We start from the raw sequence: 18,805 nt of genomic DNA, 5'->3' as shown, positions 1-18,805 counted from the left end.
GAGGCTGCAGAACAGAACGCCAGAGCAGAAGGTGAATTCCAGGGAGAGGCTCATTCACCAGGGAGGTGAATTCCAGGGAGAGTGTCTGGCCCATTCTTTGTGCCTGCGTGGGTGTGGGTGAGGCAACGGCCTTCCTGGCTGATGGGAACTCCTCGTTGGACTTTGACGGCTGGGCTGGAGCACCAGCCAGGGAGTCAGCTGTTTCTGGGTCTGTTCTTTTTTCGGTTGTGAGTTGGCCGAGCCCCTTCCCCTCCGTGGATCTGTGTGCCCTTCATGTGTCAAATGCTTCTAAGAATACCTGCGCTTCCTGTCTCATGGAACTCTGAGACTCCGTGTTGGGAAAGGCCCTTTGGAGACTGCAATGCACTCTCTAAACGGGCAGTGCATTTCTAGCTGCACAGCACGGAGGAGTGGGTGGGGACACGGATGAGCACGGGCAGGGTGGCTCGTCCAGCTGTGGGCTAATGGGCCACAAGGCCAGATAGCACTGAGTTCACATGAAGCCCCGAATATGGGGATGGGATGTTGGGACTCGGCAGGGAAAACGTCGCTGGCGTTTTGGTGACATCTCAGCTGGGAGGGGTGGAGCACTGTCATACATGAAGCTGTTCTTCCTCCTCCTGTCAGCAGTGAAAGCTGACTCTAGAGCTAAGTGTTAACCAAAATATGGAGGTGCTGTGTGAGACACAGGCAGACGGTGGGTACGTCAGGAGCGGAGGACCAGCAAGTGGCCTCTTTTAAGTGCCTAATGATGATTTGTTATCAGGGAACCTCGCCCCTCTCAGCCGTCCCCTGCTGGTTCCTGGGGCACGCTCTCACTCTAGAGAGCAGTGAGCTCTCGGGCTGGACACCGTGTCCCTCACCTGCTCAGAACGGGTAGACCTGACGCTTGTTCACCTAAAAATGAAGCACCTGAACTGATGGTTCCCCACGGTCTCTCTGACCAGAGAGAGGCCGTCCAATCAGCCGTAACCCATGAACTTTCCACGGGTGTGCTGGGGGGTCAACAATAAAGATTTGGACTAGAGGTAGCCCTCTTCCTGGGAAACAGAGGTGAGTGAATGATAAATGCAGACGTGGCATTTGGAGCTTCTTTCAGTTCAGCCTACCTACGGGGGAAAACCCAGGCCTGGAGAATTCGAGTGATCTGATGTGGCAGGCCCGTGACTTAGATGCCAGGGGAGGTCCAGGCCCCTCGGTGACTCCTTACCAAACCAGCACACCGTGCACACCAGGATACAGTTGCCTCGGGCCTGCTGGGCTTTCCCAGCTCCGTGTTCTCAGGCCTTGTGGAAACAGCCAGCATAACTCAGCCTGTGTTCAAAGTGGAGCGATTGCTTTTCTTTCCTTTCATCCCGTTTCGTGCACTTATATGTTAAGGTGGGCAGTACCTGCATCACCTCCTGCCTTTGCTTTAGGTGTTGTGGGTGTTGCTTTGCGAGGTTTCCCCAGGCTTTGCTGCGTGTCAGCACCGGGGTCACTGGGGAAGGACAGAGCTGTGGGCTGGATGTGCCCTGATTTAATACCTACATGGTGCTGGAAAAGGTGCAGTGTCTCTCAGGCTTTGTCCCGACACCAGGATGGTCAAAGGCCTGGCCTGTGTACCTATTTGAAGACCTGGGATGCACATCTAGTAATGTTTCCATACCCACCACGAACCACTGGTACATTTGCCAAAAGCCAACTGGGGGTCCAGCACACAGGCATCTGTACAAAGGTGAGAGTTTTGTTGGAGAGTTTGCCTCGGTTTTTGATCCCGCCTGGATTTCACGTGTGTCCAGTTTGAAAGTGTTGTATATGTAACCTTCCCAGGACATGCCTGTGGCAGCTTGGTGAGGAAGACAGCACTGGCAAGGCTGAGTGCTTCCCGTCACCTCCCCTCCCGGCTCACTGTGCTGGTCGTGGTGGCGGGGATTGCTCGCATCCCTTCCGGGCAGCACCGCACACCTGGTGGGAGAGGCGGCAGCAGAGGCTTCCGTTTCCACGCCTCAGATGGGCTCCAGCAATGGGCGGCCCACATACAAATTCAGCAGGAAATGCCATTGATCCCCCACTCATGTCACACCCCTTCTCTCAGTGGTTTTTCATGACAGCTGTTGTGGGGGGCGAGGTTTAGGCTGTGAAGATGAACCCACGTTCTCTCATTTTAGCTTTTCTCAGTGAGCTGAGTCCTTCCCTCTGCGCCCCACCCTTCAGGACAGAGCCTATAATGGGCGCATGTGCCACACCAGCCACAGGCCCTTCCCGCTTTTCCTGAAACTCTCCAAGGTCTTTTCTGGTAGTGACATAGAGGGTTGGGCTAGCAATCCTTTCAAACCACAGACGCCCTTCTTGGCAGGCCCTGGAGTGACATCTCAGTGCAAAGCTACATCTGAATCAGTCTCTCAAACAGGATCATTTGGCATGGGGGAGACGAGTTAGCCATGACCAGCCTAGAAAATCGATGGCTCTCTGACAGCAGGTTTGTTTGATATTAACACTGGGTGGGACTCGCCAAAGAGCGATTCAGTTCCAAGTGGGCAGAATGCATTATTGATAATGGCTGCTCAGTAATCAATCTTCCTCGGCACCAGGATGAAAATCAGAGGTGTCCCTTGAAGGTTTCTGGTCAGTGGCCGTTTGCGCAGTGGACACCCACTGAACTTCTTAGCTCAGAAGTCACAGTCAGCTTCGTGGCCGCTACTCAGTGAGAGTGTGTGTTGGCTCCGGAATGTTTTTCCCCTGACGTCCCAGAGTTTCGGTGCTATATCACCGTGCCTCTTGGCCAGTGTGCCCACACTGAACATTCTGCTCAACTCCCTGGAACTCCAGATAAGCCCCACATGGCAAGATATAGTGGGGTGGGGAATAGGAACATCTGGTTGAGGATGCAATAAAATAATACACGAGTAAAAAGGATTCAAAAGCTGTGTGTGTGTGTGTGTCCCTGAGGAGGTATTAGGGGAATGGCGGTTGAGCTGTCTGGGATGATGAAGCGCCTCGTAAGTGAAGTCCAGGGCGTCGTCAGGGACAGTGTTTGAAGACAGGTTGTTCAGGGCAGGGTGAGAGTCCACATGAGGACAGAGGTTCAGGACTGGCAGCATGCACTTGGAAGATTTAACTAAACCCCTACAGCGAGGATTCTTTTCCTTATCCATCGACCTGTAAGAACCGATCTTGTAGTGATGTAGTCTCTCTCCATGTTTAAAGCCCATGCGAACATTTCCACTGGCTGTGGAATAATAAAAAGAACCTGTCCCGTGGCTCCCGAGAACTTCCTGCCTCCCCAGTGTCATTCTGAGCCCGTTCCTCTGCACTCGGCCCCGCCTGCTCTGGCCACCTCCGCTCTTCAGCAAGCCCTGCGCCTTCCTGCGCCAGGCTTGTCCCCCAGACAGCCTCTCAGCCTGGCACATTCTCTCTCCCAGCCACGCCTCGCCAACTCCTTGTTTGTCTAGGGTTCAGCTCGAATCTTGCTTTTTCAGCAAAGCCATTCCTGATGACCTGGACTAGGGTAGGTCCCTGTCACATACTGTGGGTTTCTGTGCTGTCCAAGCATTATGACCTTCTCAGTTGATTAATTACATAATGTGGTCTGACACTCTTGAAGGTGGGGACGTGTTTTTCCCCCCACTGTGTTCCAGCACTGTGCACAGTACGTCGTCTCATCTGGTGGGTGTCCAGTAAATACCCATGAATGAATGAATGAAGGAACAAACTAGGGGCCATGTTCCAGTCAGTGGACCTTGTAACCTATGGGGCACATGCAGCAGGTGAAGAACGTTTATGGAGTCAGCCTCAAAAATAAAGTGGGGGAGGCGGGGGGGCTTTCTCCTATAAAAGGAGGACTGAGAGCTGGCTCGAGTCTCAGACCCAAGTGTGCCAGGTGTTTTAAGTTCTAAGCTAGGTGATCTCTTAAAGCAAGAGAGAACCAAGCTGTGCCCATGTGTGCAGGTGCAAGGGGCAATTTTTCCAGTTTTTCCAGAGGAAAGGAGAGCGTCCCTGTGCGTGCTCTCAATTCCTCAGTTTCGATGAGCGAGTTGCTGTTTGCAGGGGTGACTCAGCCTGAACTAACTCCAGACAGTGCCGGCCTTGCCGCTCAGCGGGGCCACGTAATGGAGCAGGTCTTACCTTTTCAAAATAGAAGCAAACTAACTCTGACATGGTGAATATTTTTAAGGGCCGGGACTTTCTGATAAGGGCCGTGGCAATTGTTAGCTGTTAGGACTTCTCTTTGGGGTAAAGCAGCATACCAGTCCGTGGTTGTCAAGATTGGGGGTATCTACCTAAGGGGACAAGAGGGAAAATAACTGTCCAGTGATGCTGTCATATTGGGTTTAGTCGGGTTATTTCAAAAAGCTTAGAAGATAGCATGTCCGAGAAAAGCATATTAACCGACTTAAAGGTTTGTAACATGCCTGAGGGTTGCTTAATTGGTGTACCAGACTGCTCTGCACAGAGGGGATTTGTAGCCCTGGGGCTGTCGTCATGACGCTGGAATGGGGCATCTCAGCACAGCTTTTGCTCCTTAATAGGACCCAGACGTGTATTCAGCTGCATGAGGTGGACGAGCTTGGAGCACATCTTTCAGCTTCTTGGGCAGGCAGGTTCATGGACTTAGCGTTGCAGCTGTACAAAACTGACTTGCCATTGGTGTAGCCCTCTTTAAACGGGGACTCCCAGTGATCTTTCCAAAACCCCAGCCTCCCCACACTGCTTTCCAGCTGTTTCTCAGCCTTGGGTGTCACTGCAGCTGCCAGTGGACTGCAGGCATGCGATGGCCAGGCACGGTGACTCAGCACTGTCCCTGAGGAGGCCCACGGACTTCCAAACTGGTCCCTCTGTCACTTGAGGACGGGCTGTTCACTCTGCCAACAACTTCTGCAAAGCAGTGAACAGGTAAATTTGCCTTGAACAGCCACGTGGAGCCTTGGTTCCTTCTTCCCAAGCTTCAAACACAGATGTAGAAGAATGTGGGTGAGGACCTCATGGTAACTGACGACATTATCAGATACCAGAAAGAGTGGAGTCTTTTCTCAGAAGGCTGGGTTGAGAGGACACATGGCTACAGGCATGTAGATAGCAACCGTCAGCAACACAGTGTGGTAGCCACTGCTGGAAATACGGGGACGGAGTGCCTTTGGCATGCTAGACTTTCGTTTCATTTAAATGATTGGAAGTACCAGTTTCATTATAGCTTTCCAGAATGAAGCTTCCTTCTCTGCTTTTTTTAATCCTCCTTTCCCCCAGTGGTGCCAGTGGCTTTTTGCTCCCCTAACCTGTCTTCTCATCTGGAAAAGAACAAGGAGCAAGTTACGAATGGACCTGGGTTGAACCTCAGGAACCTGCCTGATTGGCCCAGAAATTACACACGGAGTTTTCATTTACTTAGTTCTGGACAAACAATATATTTATAATATTTAATGTAATGTAACCCGTAATTTGCTCTGGCTTTAAGTTACAGGCTTCCCAGTGTTAGGGAGAAGAGAGGGGGTCATGGTCCAGGAGCCTTTCATGGGCGAGTAAGCAGGGAATTGGGGAGCTGGGCTGGGCTTGCTGCCGGGAGGAGGCAGTAACTAACTCCAGGAACGGCATGGGCAGGAGGCGCTGTTATGATCCCTTGGCACTCAGTTTGCACAGGGCTCTGTTGGGATTATTTATGTCTGAGCTCTCCTGGACCCGAGTTCCTGCCACAGTGACAGTTACAACTGAGCACTCACTTTGTGCCAGATGCTGGGCCGAGTGTTTCATATACATCATTTCATTCAATCCCAATAACAGCCCTCATATGGGCCATATTTCCCAGTTTTGCAGAGGAAGCTGAGCCTATGATGGGAGTTGAGACGGGTACCCGACATGCTCTCCTGTCTCTCATGGTGGGAGTCCAGCAGATGAGAAGAAAGTTGCTGGGAGGGATGTTCATGTTGTTGCCCTCTACCCAAGTTTGGGGGACAAATCACCCCCACAGGGTTCAGGATGTAGTTGGGTGTCTGGACCCATGAAACTCGATCTTCAGACCTCTGATGGGAGGTCCTGTGCAGGGGGAGGGGGGGTAGAGAGCCTAGCCTTTGTGTTCCCAACTCCTAGTTTGCCAAAGTGAAATGTGACCTGCTTCCTGCTGCAAGGGCAGGGAGGAAGGTGTCTTCCCAGTGCCCCATGTCTCGGCAGCGGCAGCGAGGGCTCTGCCAGGCACCCGCCTCGGGGCACTGCCGTGGTGAGGGTGATGAAAGGAAACTGTGGGCTGGGCTTGGAAGTGTTTTTTTCTCTTCCTTCCTTCCCCTTCCATACAACTGCTGCTTCAATAGAGAAGCTTCAAAACGGATACATTGACACCAAATAGAGAGCACCATTTATGGCATTTTTGAGAAGTGTGTGTGTGGTTTTCTAGCCTCACTGAAGAACTACTGTATGTGTATCTCCATTTTTAATAAGTGGTACATGGGTTTGTTTCCCCTTGGAGGGTTTTTCAGTCTCTCAGCACTGCTGTGGACCTGGGGCTGCAGGCAGGGCCGGGGGAGCAGCCTGCCGTCCTTTCACTGAGCACAGTCCCTCCTGCCTCGGGGGCACCTGGGCTCCAGGTCTCACCACTCTGCCTGGTAACAGCATGCTTTCCCCTGAGAGCCACAGCCTGTCCGCTCAGCCCGGAGCTGCTGACTTCTGTGTGTTGGTGCTGCTCTGTGCAATGGGTCTCAGGCTGGCCCCAGCTGGAGACTTCTGTGCTCCTTGGCCAATGGAATATGATCAACTCAGTCTTGCATCTTCCCCAGTGAGTTCTAGAACAAAATCTGTGTCCTGAGTAAGTGTCGTGGGCTGTTTTCTCTAAAAAAACCTCCATCCCTCCCCACCCTACACAGCAGTGATGGGAGGGCCTCGTGTTCGTGTGAGGGTGCAGCCGTGAGCAGGGCAGTGGTCTTGCTCCTTGTCCCCTACACACGGACAGGAAGGGACAGGCTGTTGATCACTCAGCTACCAGATTAGGCTGGGAAGTCCCCTCTGTCCATGCCCAGGGTTCTGTGCCCAGACTGCCTTGCTTCGAGTTTGGAATGCGGCAACCCACACTCAGTCTGCCCAGTTATTAACTTGGAAACCGCCTGGGGGCTTAACTGGGAGTGTTGTTATGAATGGGCATTTGCACTTTTTTTATGTGTAATTACAAGACACTTATATAAAACAGATACTCAGTGGGATGCGGGGTATTTCTCCATGAGGGGACAGGGTGAGAAACTGAAGAGTCAGTCTGAGAGCTTTGCTTCTGCTCCAAACTCAACTAGTCACTGTCAACTTGGGCACATCTGCACTTTTTACCCACGGTTTTTCCTCAATGAAATACTAGCGATAACCCTACTTAACTTACCTTAGGGTTAAAATTGATATGAGGTGATTAACATATTTGAAATTACTGTTGTTAGTGTAGAGTTATGGGGGTGCTCAGTGTGCCCAGCATCCGAGGCCCTCCCCCTGAAGTCGGCCTTTGTTCCGAGGTTCACTCTGGAACAGTGGTTGTGACATGGACGGCACATTCACCACTTCGGAAGCTTAAAATAAGGGAAAACAAAAACTGCAGCGCTTGGGCCCTACTCCCAAAGATTCAGTCTTAATTTTTTAAGTGCGGGACATGCAGATCTGAAAAAAACACTTGCTTTCTTAGATCTGCAGATCATTCTTAACTGCCAGTCAGCACTGAGAATCACCTCTTGAGGGTTTTGGGGTCGAAGACCTACATCCAGGAATCGATGTCAAGGGAAGGCATGGCGGCCTGCGTTCTACTGCTTGCAGGACACCCAGGAGTGCGGAACACCTTAGGCTTGTTATTCTCCCATCCCCACCCCTCAATCCTATGCAAGATCCCACGAGGATCCTGCTTTCTAGACTAAACAGTATACAGTATCATCATCACCGTCATCACCCCATTACCATTGTTAGTGCTCACTGTAAGCACTCTGATACCATGGGGTCCCATTTCGTTCTTGGAACGCCTCGTGACTGTCTAAATTTTACCCCGTTGTATGACTGAGGGAACCGAGGCTCAGACCCAGCCATCAGCCTGCCCAAGTGGTTGGAATTCTCACCCAGGCTGCCTGGCCCTAGAGCCCACACACTTCACTGCAGCACTTAGGTACAGCGTGATAATCAGTATGGATGGGTAAATGCTCTGCTCTTCTCGACACTGTTTGCATTTCGGCAGGGGCTTTCTGGAGATAGTGCTTTAGCTCAGGAGGAAGAACTCCCCCCCTGGGATTTCACATCTGGTGGGGAGAAGCCTCTAGGCACCTGAGGGTGTACGGTGCCCTGGAAATCACAGTCACCAATTCACACTGCGTGGGCTGGTGGTTCTCAAACTAGGTGGCACGTTGCTGTATCTGGGGACCCTGAAAAAAACACTGCCGGGTTCCTGCCCTCTGAGACTGAGGCACTGGGCCTGAGAGGCTGCCAGCTTGGGACGCTGGAACAGCTCCCCAGGGCAATCTGACCAGCTGCCAGGGCTGAGCGCCGTGGCCATAGGCGGCTGCGCGGTGCAGCTGTGGGTCTGAGAACTGCCTCCGGGCCAGCCCTGCAGAGGCGCAGGAAGTGCATGGGGGCAGAAGACTGTCTGCACTCGTACGTTTGCTCTGATGTGATGAATCGAGCATTGTGAAAACAGGCCAGTAACCCGGGGTGCAGTGCTGTGATCGAGTTACGTGAGCAAGCTCGGTCTGCCACCCCCAGGGAAGCCGTTGGGTGTCAGGAATTCCACGAAGGTGAGAAAGTAAAGAGGCAGCAAAGAACCTGAGATAGAGAGCATCTCTGTCTGGCTCATAGGAGTGATGGCTTTGTGTCTAAAGTACATATTCTATCTTACTGCTTTCCCACAGGTTAGCAGGAAGAACCCACACTCAGAGACAGTGTCCGGGATGCCGTGTGCTTCATCTGCAACCAAAACAGTTATAAAATGAAGTGAAATTCCCATAACATAAAATCAATTATGTAAAGTAAACGGTTCATTGGCATTTAAAACAGTGTTGCACATCTACCACCTGTATGTATTTAAAAACATTTTCGTTTTCCCAAAGGAACCCCTTCCCCTCCAAGTCCTTTCCACTTCCACCACGCTGATCACATCTGTCTTGGCTTCTCCAGTCTCTGCTGGCTCCCGTGGTGCCATTTATCTCTTCTCTTAATCTGTTCTCTTGGCTGTTTACTTTGCATGGGTTGTGTTCTGCCTTGTACTGGGCTAGAGAGGCCATGTGCTTCCTTGGAGGTGGGGGGGGATGGGGTGGGTCTGCGGAGGAACGGGGATGCTGGGGGTGCTTTGCAAAGGCAGTGTATAAAGCAAATTTGATTATGGTTAAAATTGCCCTTGAAAGTCCTATAAATTACTCATCAAGCGTGGCACGAGTGACATTGGGTAAACGGCTCTGGTCCGTGACTCACAGGCACGTCAAGCTGAGACTCCGTGAAGCAAGATGAAGGCGGGGCGGCAGGAAGCTGAGGGGACCTGCCTGCAGGTGGTACCCACTGGCACTGTCACAGCACAGGGTTTGCTTTTTTCTGGAGTAACAGCCAACTGCTGTCCTCTCAGTACCAAGCCACGCGTGTCTTCCCTGTGGTGACGGAGGAGACGTGGCAGCGTCTGGTGCAGGGGGGCACGTGCCAGGTGCTCAGATGTTCGCTGGGTTTGAGGGTAAAGCTTGCTGGATCAGATGTGTCGGGCGCACCATCCTTTAAAAAAGTTACGGGAGAGTTTGGCCCCCTACTCCCTCTCCCTCCCACGCTGGCATTAACCGTTGTTTCCCGCCCTTCTCTCTTCTTGGCCTCCCCCACTAACATTTATTATCCTTTCTAGGAAACAGTCACATCACTCCTTAGAGTGTATTTTCACGTGAAGTATCTACCCAACTAGATTACATGACCCTGAAGGTCAGGATAGATCTTCCCGTCTGCCTTTGATTATATGGCGCTTATCACAATTTGTTTTACGTATAAACCAGGTGCCTCACAAATGCACGTTCGCTTTACTGATTCCTGTGCCAGCAAACATTTATAGTGCATCTTCTACATGCCAGGGATACAAAGGTGCCCAATAGCATACCTGAACGATCTTGAAGTAGGGAGATGAAACTTGATATGAAAGAGATGACTGTTAAACGGTAAAGCTAATTACAGAAGAGCCGATCCAAGCACCTAGGTTGGGAAAGGCCTACTCCAGGGCTCCGGGAAGGAAGGGTTCAGTGAGGGTACGGCGCTGGAACTTGGACTCTGCCCACAGGGACAGGTGAGAGACGAGCCTCCTGGACGGAGGAAGCAGCACGTACAAAGGTAGCGGCAGCAAACCTTTCCCGTGAAACGCCAGGTAGTGAATCTGCTAGGATGTAGGGCCATCCTGCCGATGTCGCCGCTGCACAACTTGGTCACTGAAGTGTGGCGGCCACCACAGAGTGGACAGGAGTGGAGTGTGGAGTTGTGTTCCAATGAAAGTATTTATGGACTCCAGACTTGACTTTCATGTCATATACTCTTCCTGTGTTATGTGAATATCGTTCTTTTTAACATTTTTAGCCATTTAAACATTTAAAGACCATTCTTAAACCCATGGGCTCTACAGGAACTGGCAGCATGCTGTGTTTGGTCCAGGGCTGTGGTTGGTGGGCCTGTGTACAAAGGCTGGGGAGCACAAGGTAGAGGCGGGAGCGGGACGGTTCTTCAGGGCAGTCTTTCCGACTCGGTGGCTGCAGGTGGAGGCTGCGGTGCTACGTTTCCAACAGGCCCCTGGGGATGGCGAGGCTGAGGTCCTCCCTGATGTAGCCAAGAGCCGAAGTATCCTTGGGGTCCCCTTACACCCCCACTGCTGTGATGAGTTCTGTGGTATGGGGAGTGTAGAAGATTCAAAGGGCTTCCTAGAACCAGGAGGATGAATGGACCCTCCCAGAGGAAGAGCCAGGCAGTGAGATTCCTCGGTGCTGGGTGTGATCAACTGCTCAGCGAGGGGCACATAGAGGGTGCAGGGTGAAAGCCAGAGGAGTCCCTGAGCAACTGGGGACTGAGCTCCTTGGCTTCAGGATGTCACACAGCTACTGTTGGGATCCCCCGTTCTTTCTTGGTTGTCACTCTGTTATCCTGACCACTCGTGAAACTGTTTACCCTGAGTGGAGACTTTGACTCGAGCAAAATTTCTTGGGTGTGCTGTTCTGCCTCAGCTGGAGGGGAAGTCACTAGAGGGGAAGTCACAGGAGTGAAACTCAAAGGGGTGGAAACAGGAGCGAGGCTGAGGATCGTCCCTCTCCTGAAGCTAGGGGACGGACAGGGTCTTCTTACCTGGCATGACATTGCAGCACAATGGCATCGCAGCCAGCTGGAAGACAGTGGTGGAAGACAGTGGAGGAGGGAAGTTAGAACACCTAAGAGGAGAGGAACTGTTTGTAGTTAACATCGGCAAANTGTACCTAAATTTATTTTTTTTTAAAGATTTTATTTATTTATCTTTAGAGGGGAAGGGAAGGAGAGAAGCATCAGTGTATGGTTGCCTCTCGTGGGTCCCCCGCCAGGGGCTGACCTGCAACCCAGGCATGTGCCCTGACTGGGAATTGAACCGCGATCATGTGGTTCGAAGGCCTGAGCTCAATCCACTGAGCTACGCCAGCCAGGGCCCTTGGGACATTCTTAACGTCTTTCTTCCAAGCCCTCAGACACTGGAAAGCTCTCTAGTACCTCCCCGTGGAGACAGAGTGAGTGACGTCTGGCAGTTAGGCAGGTGGAGAGGAGATCGTGTGGCAGAGACTCTGTGTGATGCCGAATCTCGGTCTCGGCTGCCCATCCTGGGCTGTGTATGCTGAGCAGAGGTGGCAGGGAGGGGGCCCGGCAGCTGTCCGCTTTCCTGTGGGTCAGTGTCCTGCCTTCTGCCACATGGCTCTCGCTGCCCAAAACTGTATCAGAGGCGGGCGTCACAGAACCCATGGGCTGGCTTTTCGAAAAGGCCTGTGACCACCTGGAGGAAAACACTGGGAAAAAGCAAAGGATCAAAATAAAGCCTGCAGGCTCCTTGTGCCCACGCTTCTGACAGGCCACAGGGGCTGTGCTGGGAGCTGTTGGCATGCGAGGGGGTAGATTACACTGACCCTGCATGCATCCTGGCTGGCCTTTGGGTCAGAAGAGACACTGGGTCCAGGTTTGCTAGGGAACCACATGTTGTGGCGCATATGCATACGTCGGGCTTCTAAAGCAAACCAGCCCTGTGGACATCTCATCTCGAGGCAGCAGAAATTCAGAAGTCTGCCTGCCAGGCGAGAGCAGTGCACTGTCAGCCGTGGCAGCCAGCAGATCCAGCTGTGGACTGGTGGTTTGCTCTTGAGGACCTGGAGTCCTCTCTGGCTGCACCTGACGCTCATCTTGGGCTCTTCCGTGTCACCTCAGCTTCTGACTGAGCCTGTCTGAGGTAGGACCCTCACACTTGGACTGTCAAAGTCCCCAGGCGATCCTAATGTGCACTCAGGGCTAAGGATCCCTGAGTTAAATAGAGGGGTGTCAGTATTTTCTCACAGCTGGGTTCTCCCTGCCAGGACCTGGCCAGGGAGATGAAATGACCCGTCGAATCTGGAGAGCTGCTGGAGGAGGTTGGATAGGTGTGGGGGTAGGTTTGTGGCTTAAAGAATGCACAGTAAGCAGAGGCTGCTGACAACTTAGGAACAGACAGACACACTGACATTTGCCGACACGGTCTTTCACTTCTGCAGGCACATGGGTTTGTCCCTGAATGCAGAAATCAGAGCCATGATCCCAAGCTTGGAAGATTCGCTGTACCGTCTCGCTGGGTTTTGCGTGTGTTTTTTGTTGTTTGCAGCCCACTGACATCCCTCGCCCCCTCCCCCTCCCCACACACATCACTGTTTTGTGTCACTCTTGGAGGAGGTGGCACAGAACACTGGGCAGAACAAATGCAGGCTTGGTGGTCTCCCTGGTAGACGTCTAATTCCATTGATCTGTGATATTCTCTTAGGATCCAGAGGTGCCTGCCGTTACCTGAGTTACTGATCTGTTATCATGGCGTTGGACCATCTCGTGTCTTGAAATGAGACAGCCCGCATAGGCAGCGACACGTAGTTGGAAACCTGAAAGCTTCACCGTGTGTCTAAGTTTCTTCTATTCTGACCTTTCAGTGCACGAGGGTCTGGATCCCTGACCCCGATGAAGTGTGGCGCTCGGCCGAGCTAACCAAGGACTACAAGGAGGGTGACAAGAGCCTCCAGCTCCGCCTGGAAGATGACACTGTAAGTGTGGGTCATGGGGACAGGATTGCTTGGGTCCACTGGACAAGGCTGGGTAGTGTGCAGTGGGCTCGTGTTTCTCCCGCAGGTGGGAGCATCTGCACACCTGCCATCGTTTCTGTGGGTATTGATGGTACACCTGACGGTGCTAGGCCATGAGCTGCTCCCTGGACGTCCCTGGAGTGCCCACTGGGGTTAGCCGCTGGCCGAGGCCAGAATCTGCTCAGTGGAGTGGAGGCGTCCGTGGGAGGTGACGGGGTAGCTGCTACGGGGGACAGGGCATGGTACTGTGGTGGGTCCCGGCCAGCCCAGGATGGGGTCCTAGCTCAGCAGGTGCTAGCTTTGTGCCCTCCTGCAATTTAGCAGTCTTTCTGTGCCTGTCACCTCACCTGTGATAGGGCGCGTCTGAGAATAAAGAGTTGCCGCGAGACTGAGAGTAGAGCCCGGCACATGGGCACTCGGTGTGTTGGCTGCTGCAGTGGGAGTTCCTCATTGGCTGGTGTTCGGGTGGTTTGGCTGGAAAGGAAGACAAGGTCGTAACCGAAATCCTGCTCTTCCCAGGCCTGATTCAGTTCCTCTTTTCATGAGCCTTTGTGACCGAGCCTCTCTGTGACTTGTGCATTTCACAGATATGTGAGTGCTCGCTTGGTGCTGGGTTCGGGAGTGGTGTGGGTGAACGGTTGTGGCCCTGCCTCGGGGGGGGGGGCAGCTCAGTGCTGGAGGCAGCAGTGGGCACGGCCACGGAAGTGAGGCACAGCAGCAGCGCCACAGAAGCAGGTGGCTGAGGGGTGGAGGGAACCTGCCGAGGTGAGGGTGCTGAGGAAGGAGGGGGAGGTGGAAGGGAACCAACCATTGAAGATTCGCGGTCGGTGCGGTGGGCCTGGGGTAGAGAGTGCCGGGCAGATGCATGAGCGCTCAGTCCCTGAGGCCTGGATGTGTCCCGTCAGTGTGTAGAAGGGAGGGGAGAGCCCGTGCACCTGGTGGGAACCATCGGAGAAAGGGCCGTGTGGTGGTGGGATGTGAGCAGGGGTCACTCGTGCACGGTTTACAGTGTGGGGACTGGGAGGAAACAGGTTTGGAGTGAAGTGGCAGGAAGAAAGCCAGAAGTGGCTCGGGGGTGGGTTGCGTTTGAGAGGCCGCAGAGTAGGCGTGACTTGGAGGGAAGGCCGGAGTGACTGTGGCCTCCCTCTGAACTGCAGGAGCGCCCAAGGGCTTGTGCCACGTCTTCAGCCTTCGATCACTTGCTGCCTTACTGTTTTCCCTTCTTTCGAGGGTTTTGGTCTCGTCTTTCTGGGTAGTTAATGACTAACTTGAGAAATGGACTGTGTCTTATGCTTTGCTGATATAGTATCTACTGTGGTTGGTGATTAACTCATTGATTAGTAGGAGGGGTGACCATCCTTCTTGCCCTACTCATTTCTGCTTTCTGTCAACTTGAGCACATCACTTGGTGAGATGGGAGCAGGGAATTTGTTAGATGTTTACTCCAAGGCCTGCGCCCTCACCTTCCCTCCCTGGCAGAGGCCGGCTTTGCTCGCTTCCTCTTGGTTTCGAAGTGAGAAATGAAATTCCCAACAGATGGGTTCATGTTTACCATGTTGAATAATTCCTACCCCACGCCTGAAGCAAAATAAAATTAGTTCACCCACTCAAATGGCTTGTCCTCTCCAACAGATTTCACTGCAGTTGATCTCGTAAGTGGGTGGGTGTTTTTAGAGAGCTGTGCGGAGGCTGTGGGGAGTGACTGGTGTTGCCAAAACAGCTCAGATGCGTGCCGCCCTGGTGGAAAGTGAGTCCAGCGCTGCATGACTAACCCCGGCAGCCACCCAGGGCCCAGGTCTCCTCTCTCCCTCCCTGCCCCTCCCTGTCCCGCCACACGGACGGTCAGCATGGAATCAGAAGGGATGCCGGGACTGGACACGAGCAGCTCTGGAGAAATAATGTTCTCTGCACACCCGACTCCGTCCAGGCGGCTCCCGGGCTGCAGTTTGTCCGCTGCTGGCTCTGAGCTGTCATTGGAGTGGCCCGGTTGAGCTGCGGACCAGAGGCAGGATGGACTGGACGCTCGAAGCCTCTGTCCTCAAGCTGAAATCATCCTTGATAGACCAGGCTGGCTGGACAATCTAGCCTGGGTCCCTTTCTCCATCCCCCTGTTCCCCAAGAGGTGAAACCTGGTTGCGTGGTGTAACTGCAGCAGCAAAGGGTGAAAATAAATTCATCGTCTTCTAGAACAACAGCGTCGTCCCTGACCCCCAGCTTCTGCCTTACATCCAACCTGCACACTCTGTCCACAGAGTCAGGCTCTTAGGTTCTGCCAGGAAGTTTCTCTCTCCCTGCTGCTTGCTTACTCGCTTGCTTATTTGTTGTAGTAAAACATACATAACATAAAGTTGACCGTGTTAACAATTTTCAAGTGCACAGTTCATTGTCATAAAGTACAGTAGCCCCCCCAAAAAACCATGGCTTCATATTCCACAGTTTCACTTACCTGTGGTCAATCACGATCCAAAAATACTAAGTGGAAAATTCCAGAAATAAACAGCCTGTAATTTTAAATTGCATGCCATTCTGAGTGGTGTGATGAAATCTTGCAATATCCCATTCCATCCCACCTGGAATGTGAATCATGCCTTTGTCCAAAGTATCCACACCATGTACTCTATCTGCCTGTCAGTCACTTAGTAGCCCTCTCTGTGATCAGACTGCTTATCAGAGAGAAAGAGACGGGCTACATTTACATAACTTTTATTATACTATGTTGTTATAGTTGTTCTATTTCATTATTATTTTAATCTCTGTGGTGCCTGACTTAGAAGTTCAGCTTTACGATACGTGCGTGTAGGAAGAATGTAGTATCTATGGGGTTCAGTACCATGCTGGGTTTCAGGTACCCACTTGCGGTCTTAGAATGCACCTGCTGTGTGTTGGCGGGACTGCTGGGCTTGCACCTGTGTGGCCTTCGCAGCCGTCACCAGCCGCCATCTGCATTCGAAGCGCTTTTCATCTCGCACACCTGAAACGCTGCACCTAGAGAATAACATCTCCCCCTCCCATCTCTCCTTTCCCTGGCCATTTCCGTCCTCCTTTCTGTCTCGGAGTTGGGTACTTCTAGGTACCTTGTAGAAATCGAATCATACAGGATTTGTCCTTTTGCATCTGGCCTGTTTTACTTAGCACAATGTAACATGTTTTGGATTGACGCCGGTTAGAAGATGGGTAGCTCCTGGGAGGAGAAAGGTGGTGTCTTTTTCTCCATACAGTTGTGATGGGTGCAGGGTACCTAGGTGTGGCAGCCCCTAGCACAGGACTCCGTTTTCAACTGGATCAAACCTCTCAGTGTGCGCGCACCATGGTGAGAAATGTAGCTTCCTCGTTCTTTGTCGGGAGTGGAACTGCCTGGCATTTCTCCCAACACCACAACCCTTAGAAACTGCTGGACTCCTGCCCTCTAGTGGCAGGGAAAACTCCCCCGCATGCCCGTTTCCACGGTTTTGTGTTTCAGTTCTGTATCCCGAGTCCAGCAGTCACCCTGATGGCGAGCACCCACTGTGTGCGCGGAGCTGAGGGAGAGCAAGGCAGGAATGCATGAGCATTAACAGGAGCAATGTGCTCTGCCCATGTCTGGGCACACCCGGACCCTGCGTCACCGATTCCCAGTGTGCGCGTCGGTGGCCTAAAGCATACTGACACTGTTACGCAGCCACTGCCACCCTCATCTCCAGGTGGCCGGCTGGCTGCTTGTTGTCATTAACCTGTTCCCGCGCGGCATTCACGATCTTTTCCATCAGATCATTTCACCAGCTGTTTCTCTTTACAGACGGGTGAGGCCGCGCTTTCTCCCACCCTCCATGGGACATTGGGCCATGTCTGGATACGTTTTTGGTTGTTGTGACTGAGGAGGGAACTTTGCTGCTTGTGTCTGGAGGGCAGGGGTGCTGGGGAGCACCCCCCAGTGCACAGGACAGCCTCCACACCCCCACTTCCCCAGGAAGAGGGTGACCCAGTCCCAGACGAAAACGGTGCTGGGGTGGCCGAGTCCTGGTTCAGGCCCGTAGAGGAAATGGTCTGGACTGTTTATTGCTGATAAACAACCAAGTTAAAAACTACGCTGCAACTCCATGATTCTAATGGAATGTGGAAGCTGTGTTCCCCACACCAAATTGAAAGTCACAGACTGTCTTTGTGTTATTTTATGCTGCTGTAATGCGGTTCATAATCTGAACTTTTAGATTGTGTTTTTATGGCCTTTTCCCTCCTCTAATTACTTGCATCACCATTCATTCATTATTCAAACAATGATTATTGAGAAATTATTATATGCCAGGGTCTGGTTATACAGCAGTGAAATGTTACAGCTAAACCTTAGTGGAGCTTTCAGTCTAACTTGTAATGAATGTTCGATATTTATAAATACAGGGTTTAGAATATGAGAAGTTCAAAGCCAATAATCTTTTGAAGTCTGCTGAGAAACATGGAGATATACTCGACCCTCGCCCACTACATGGTCTCTCTCTACTCCCCAGCCTGACACTTTTTTTGGGAAACCCTCTGGGGATCTCCCTCTGAGGCCCCCACTGACCTCCCAAAACAGGCACACTTACCGTGGCAGGCATCGAAGCCCTTGCAGTCAGGTGGGACCCCACGGCGACTTTTGTGCAGGGAGCTGTGGGCAGACTCAGTGGAGACCACTTCCAGGCAGAAGCACAGGGGCGCTGACGGGACCTCATTGTCTCTTCACCTGCCCCGTGGACGTGGAGGCAGCGCACTCGCGTCAGGGACCTGCGGGGCACTGAGATTTCAGGGTCCGTGTGTTGCTTCCTCATAATCCGGTTCTTCAAGGCATTGACTGTTTTATTCTTCAAGTCACTGCCTGCCTGCTCTGAGCCGTGGCCTGTGGTGGGCAAGAGGAGGAGGAGGAGGAATGAGTGGGCAGGTTCCCCATAAGAAGCATGATCTTCCTGGGAGCCAGAGAAGATGGTGGGAGGACTTCAACACGGAACTGCTGCAGAATGGGGCCGCAGAACGCTGATTCGGTGGATACTCGTGCGTTTGGCACTTGTTTAGGACGTACTATAACACAGTCCTTTGATGGGTGGTGAATGAACCCAGAGCCACACTGGGTACACTGGTGAGCATGCGTGGTGTCCATTTTAGGCCTCCTGTTATCCAGGAGTGTAGTTCCCTTCACCGTCTTTTCTCTGCAGGACACCTTTTTCTAATCTCACAAAGGAGGACACCTCTGCGTCCATTGGCCTAAGTTAGGTGCTTTAGGCAATAAAGTTGGAAGGGCCCTTCGAGAGTGTTGGAGCCAGCCCCATCACCCTGCCACTGGGGCATCTGTGGTCCAATAAGGTGCAGGGTGGGCCTCAGGCCTCACAGCGGTGGGGGCAGTGGTTCTCACCTTCAGCTGCACTGGAGAAACCCTGGCCGGCTTTGTAAAAACCACAGAGCCTGGTAGCAGCCAGACTGCTGACATCAGAGTTCGGGGATGGGGCACAGAATATCTGTTTATAAGCTCCCCGTGGGATTCCAACGACAGGACAAGTTGAGAGTCACTGCGTGAGCCGATGGCCAGGACTTGAGCAGAGGGC

General features: G+C 52.5%; 1 protein-coding gene across 2 annotated transcripts in view; it reads left to right on the top strand.

Annotated features, from left to right (window-relative positions):
• Positions 1-18,805, top strand: part of MYO5B (myosin VB) — a 254,815-nt gene that overhangs the window by 90,264 nt on the left and 145,746 nt on the right. For both annotated transcript variants that reach the window (XM_037034115.1, XM_037034116.1), the window contains exon 2: positions 13,107-13,217. In XM_037034115.1, coding sequence (XP_036890010.1) covers positions 13,107-13,217 — 111 coding nt within the window. The remainder of the gene's footprint in view (positions 1-13,106; positions 13,218-18,805) is intronic.

The sequence above is a fragment of the Sturnira hondurensis genome, unplaced genomic scaffold (genome assembly GCF_014824575.4).
Source record: "Sturnira hondurensis isolate 20B ecotype Veracruz unplaced genomic scaffold, ASM1482457v3 Scaffold0001872, whole genome shotgun sequence".
In the NCBI taxonomy this organism is placed as follows: Eukaryota; Metazoa; Chordata; class Mammalia; order Chiroptera; family Phyllostomidae; genus Sturnira; species Sturnira hondurensis.
Note: the sequence above shows the minus strand (reverse complement) of the source record. Positions and strands in the feature narration are given on the sequence as shown.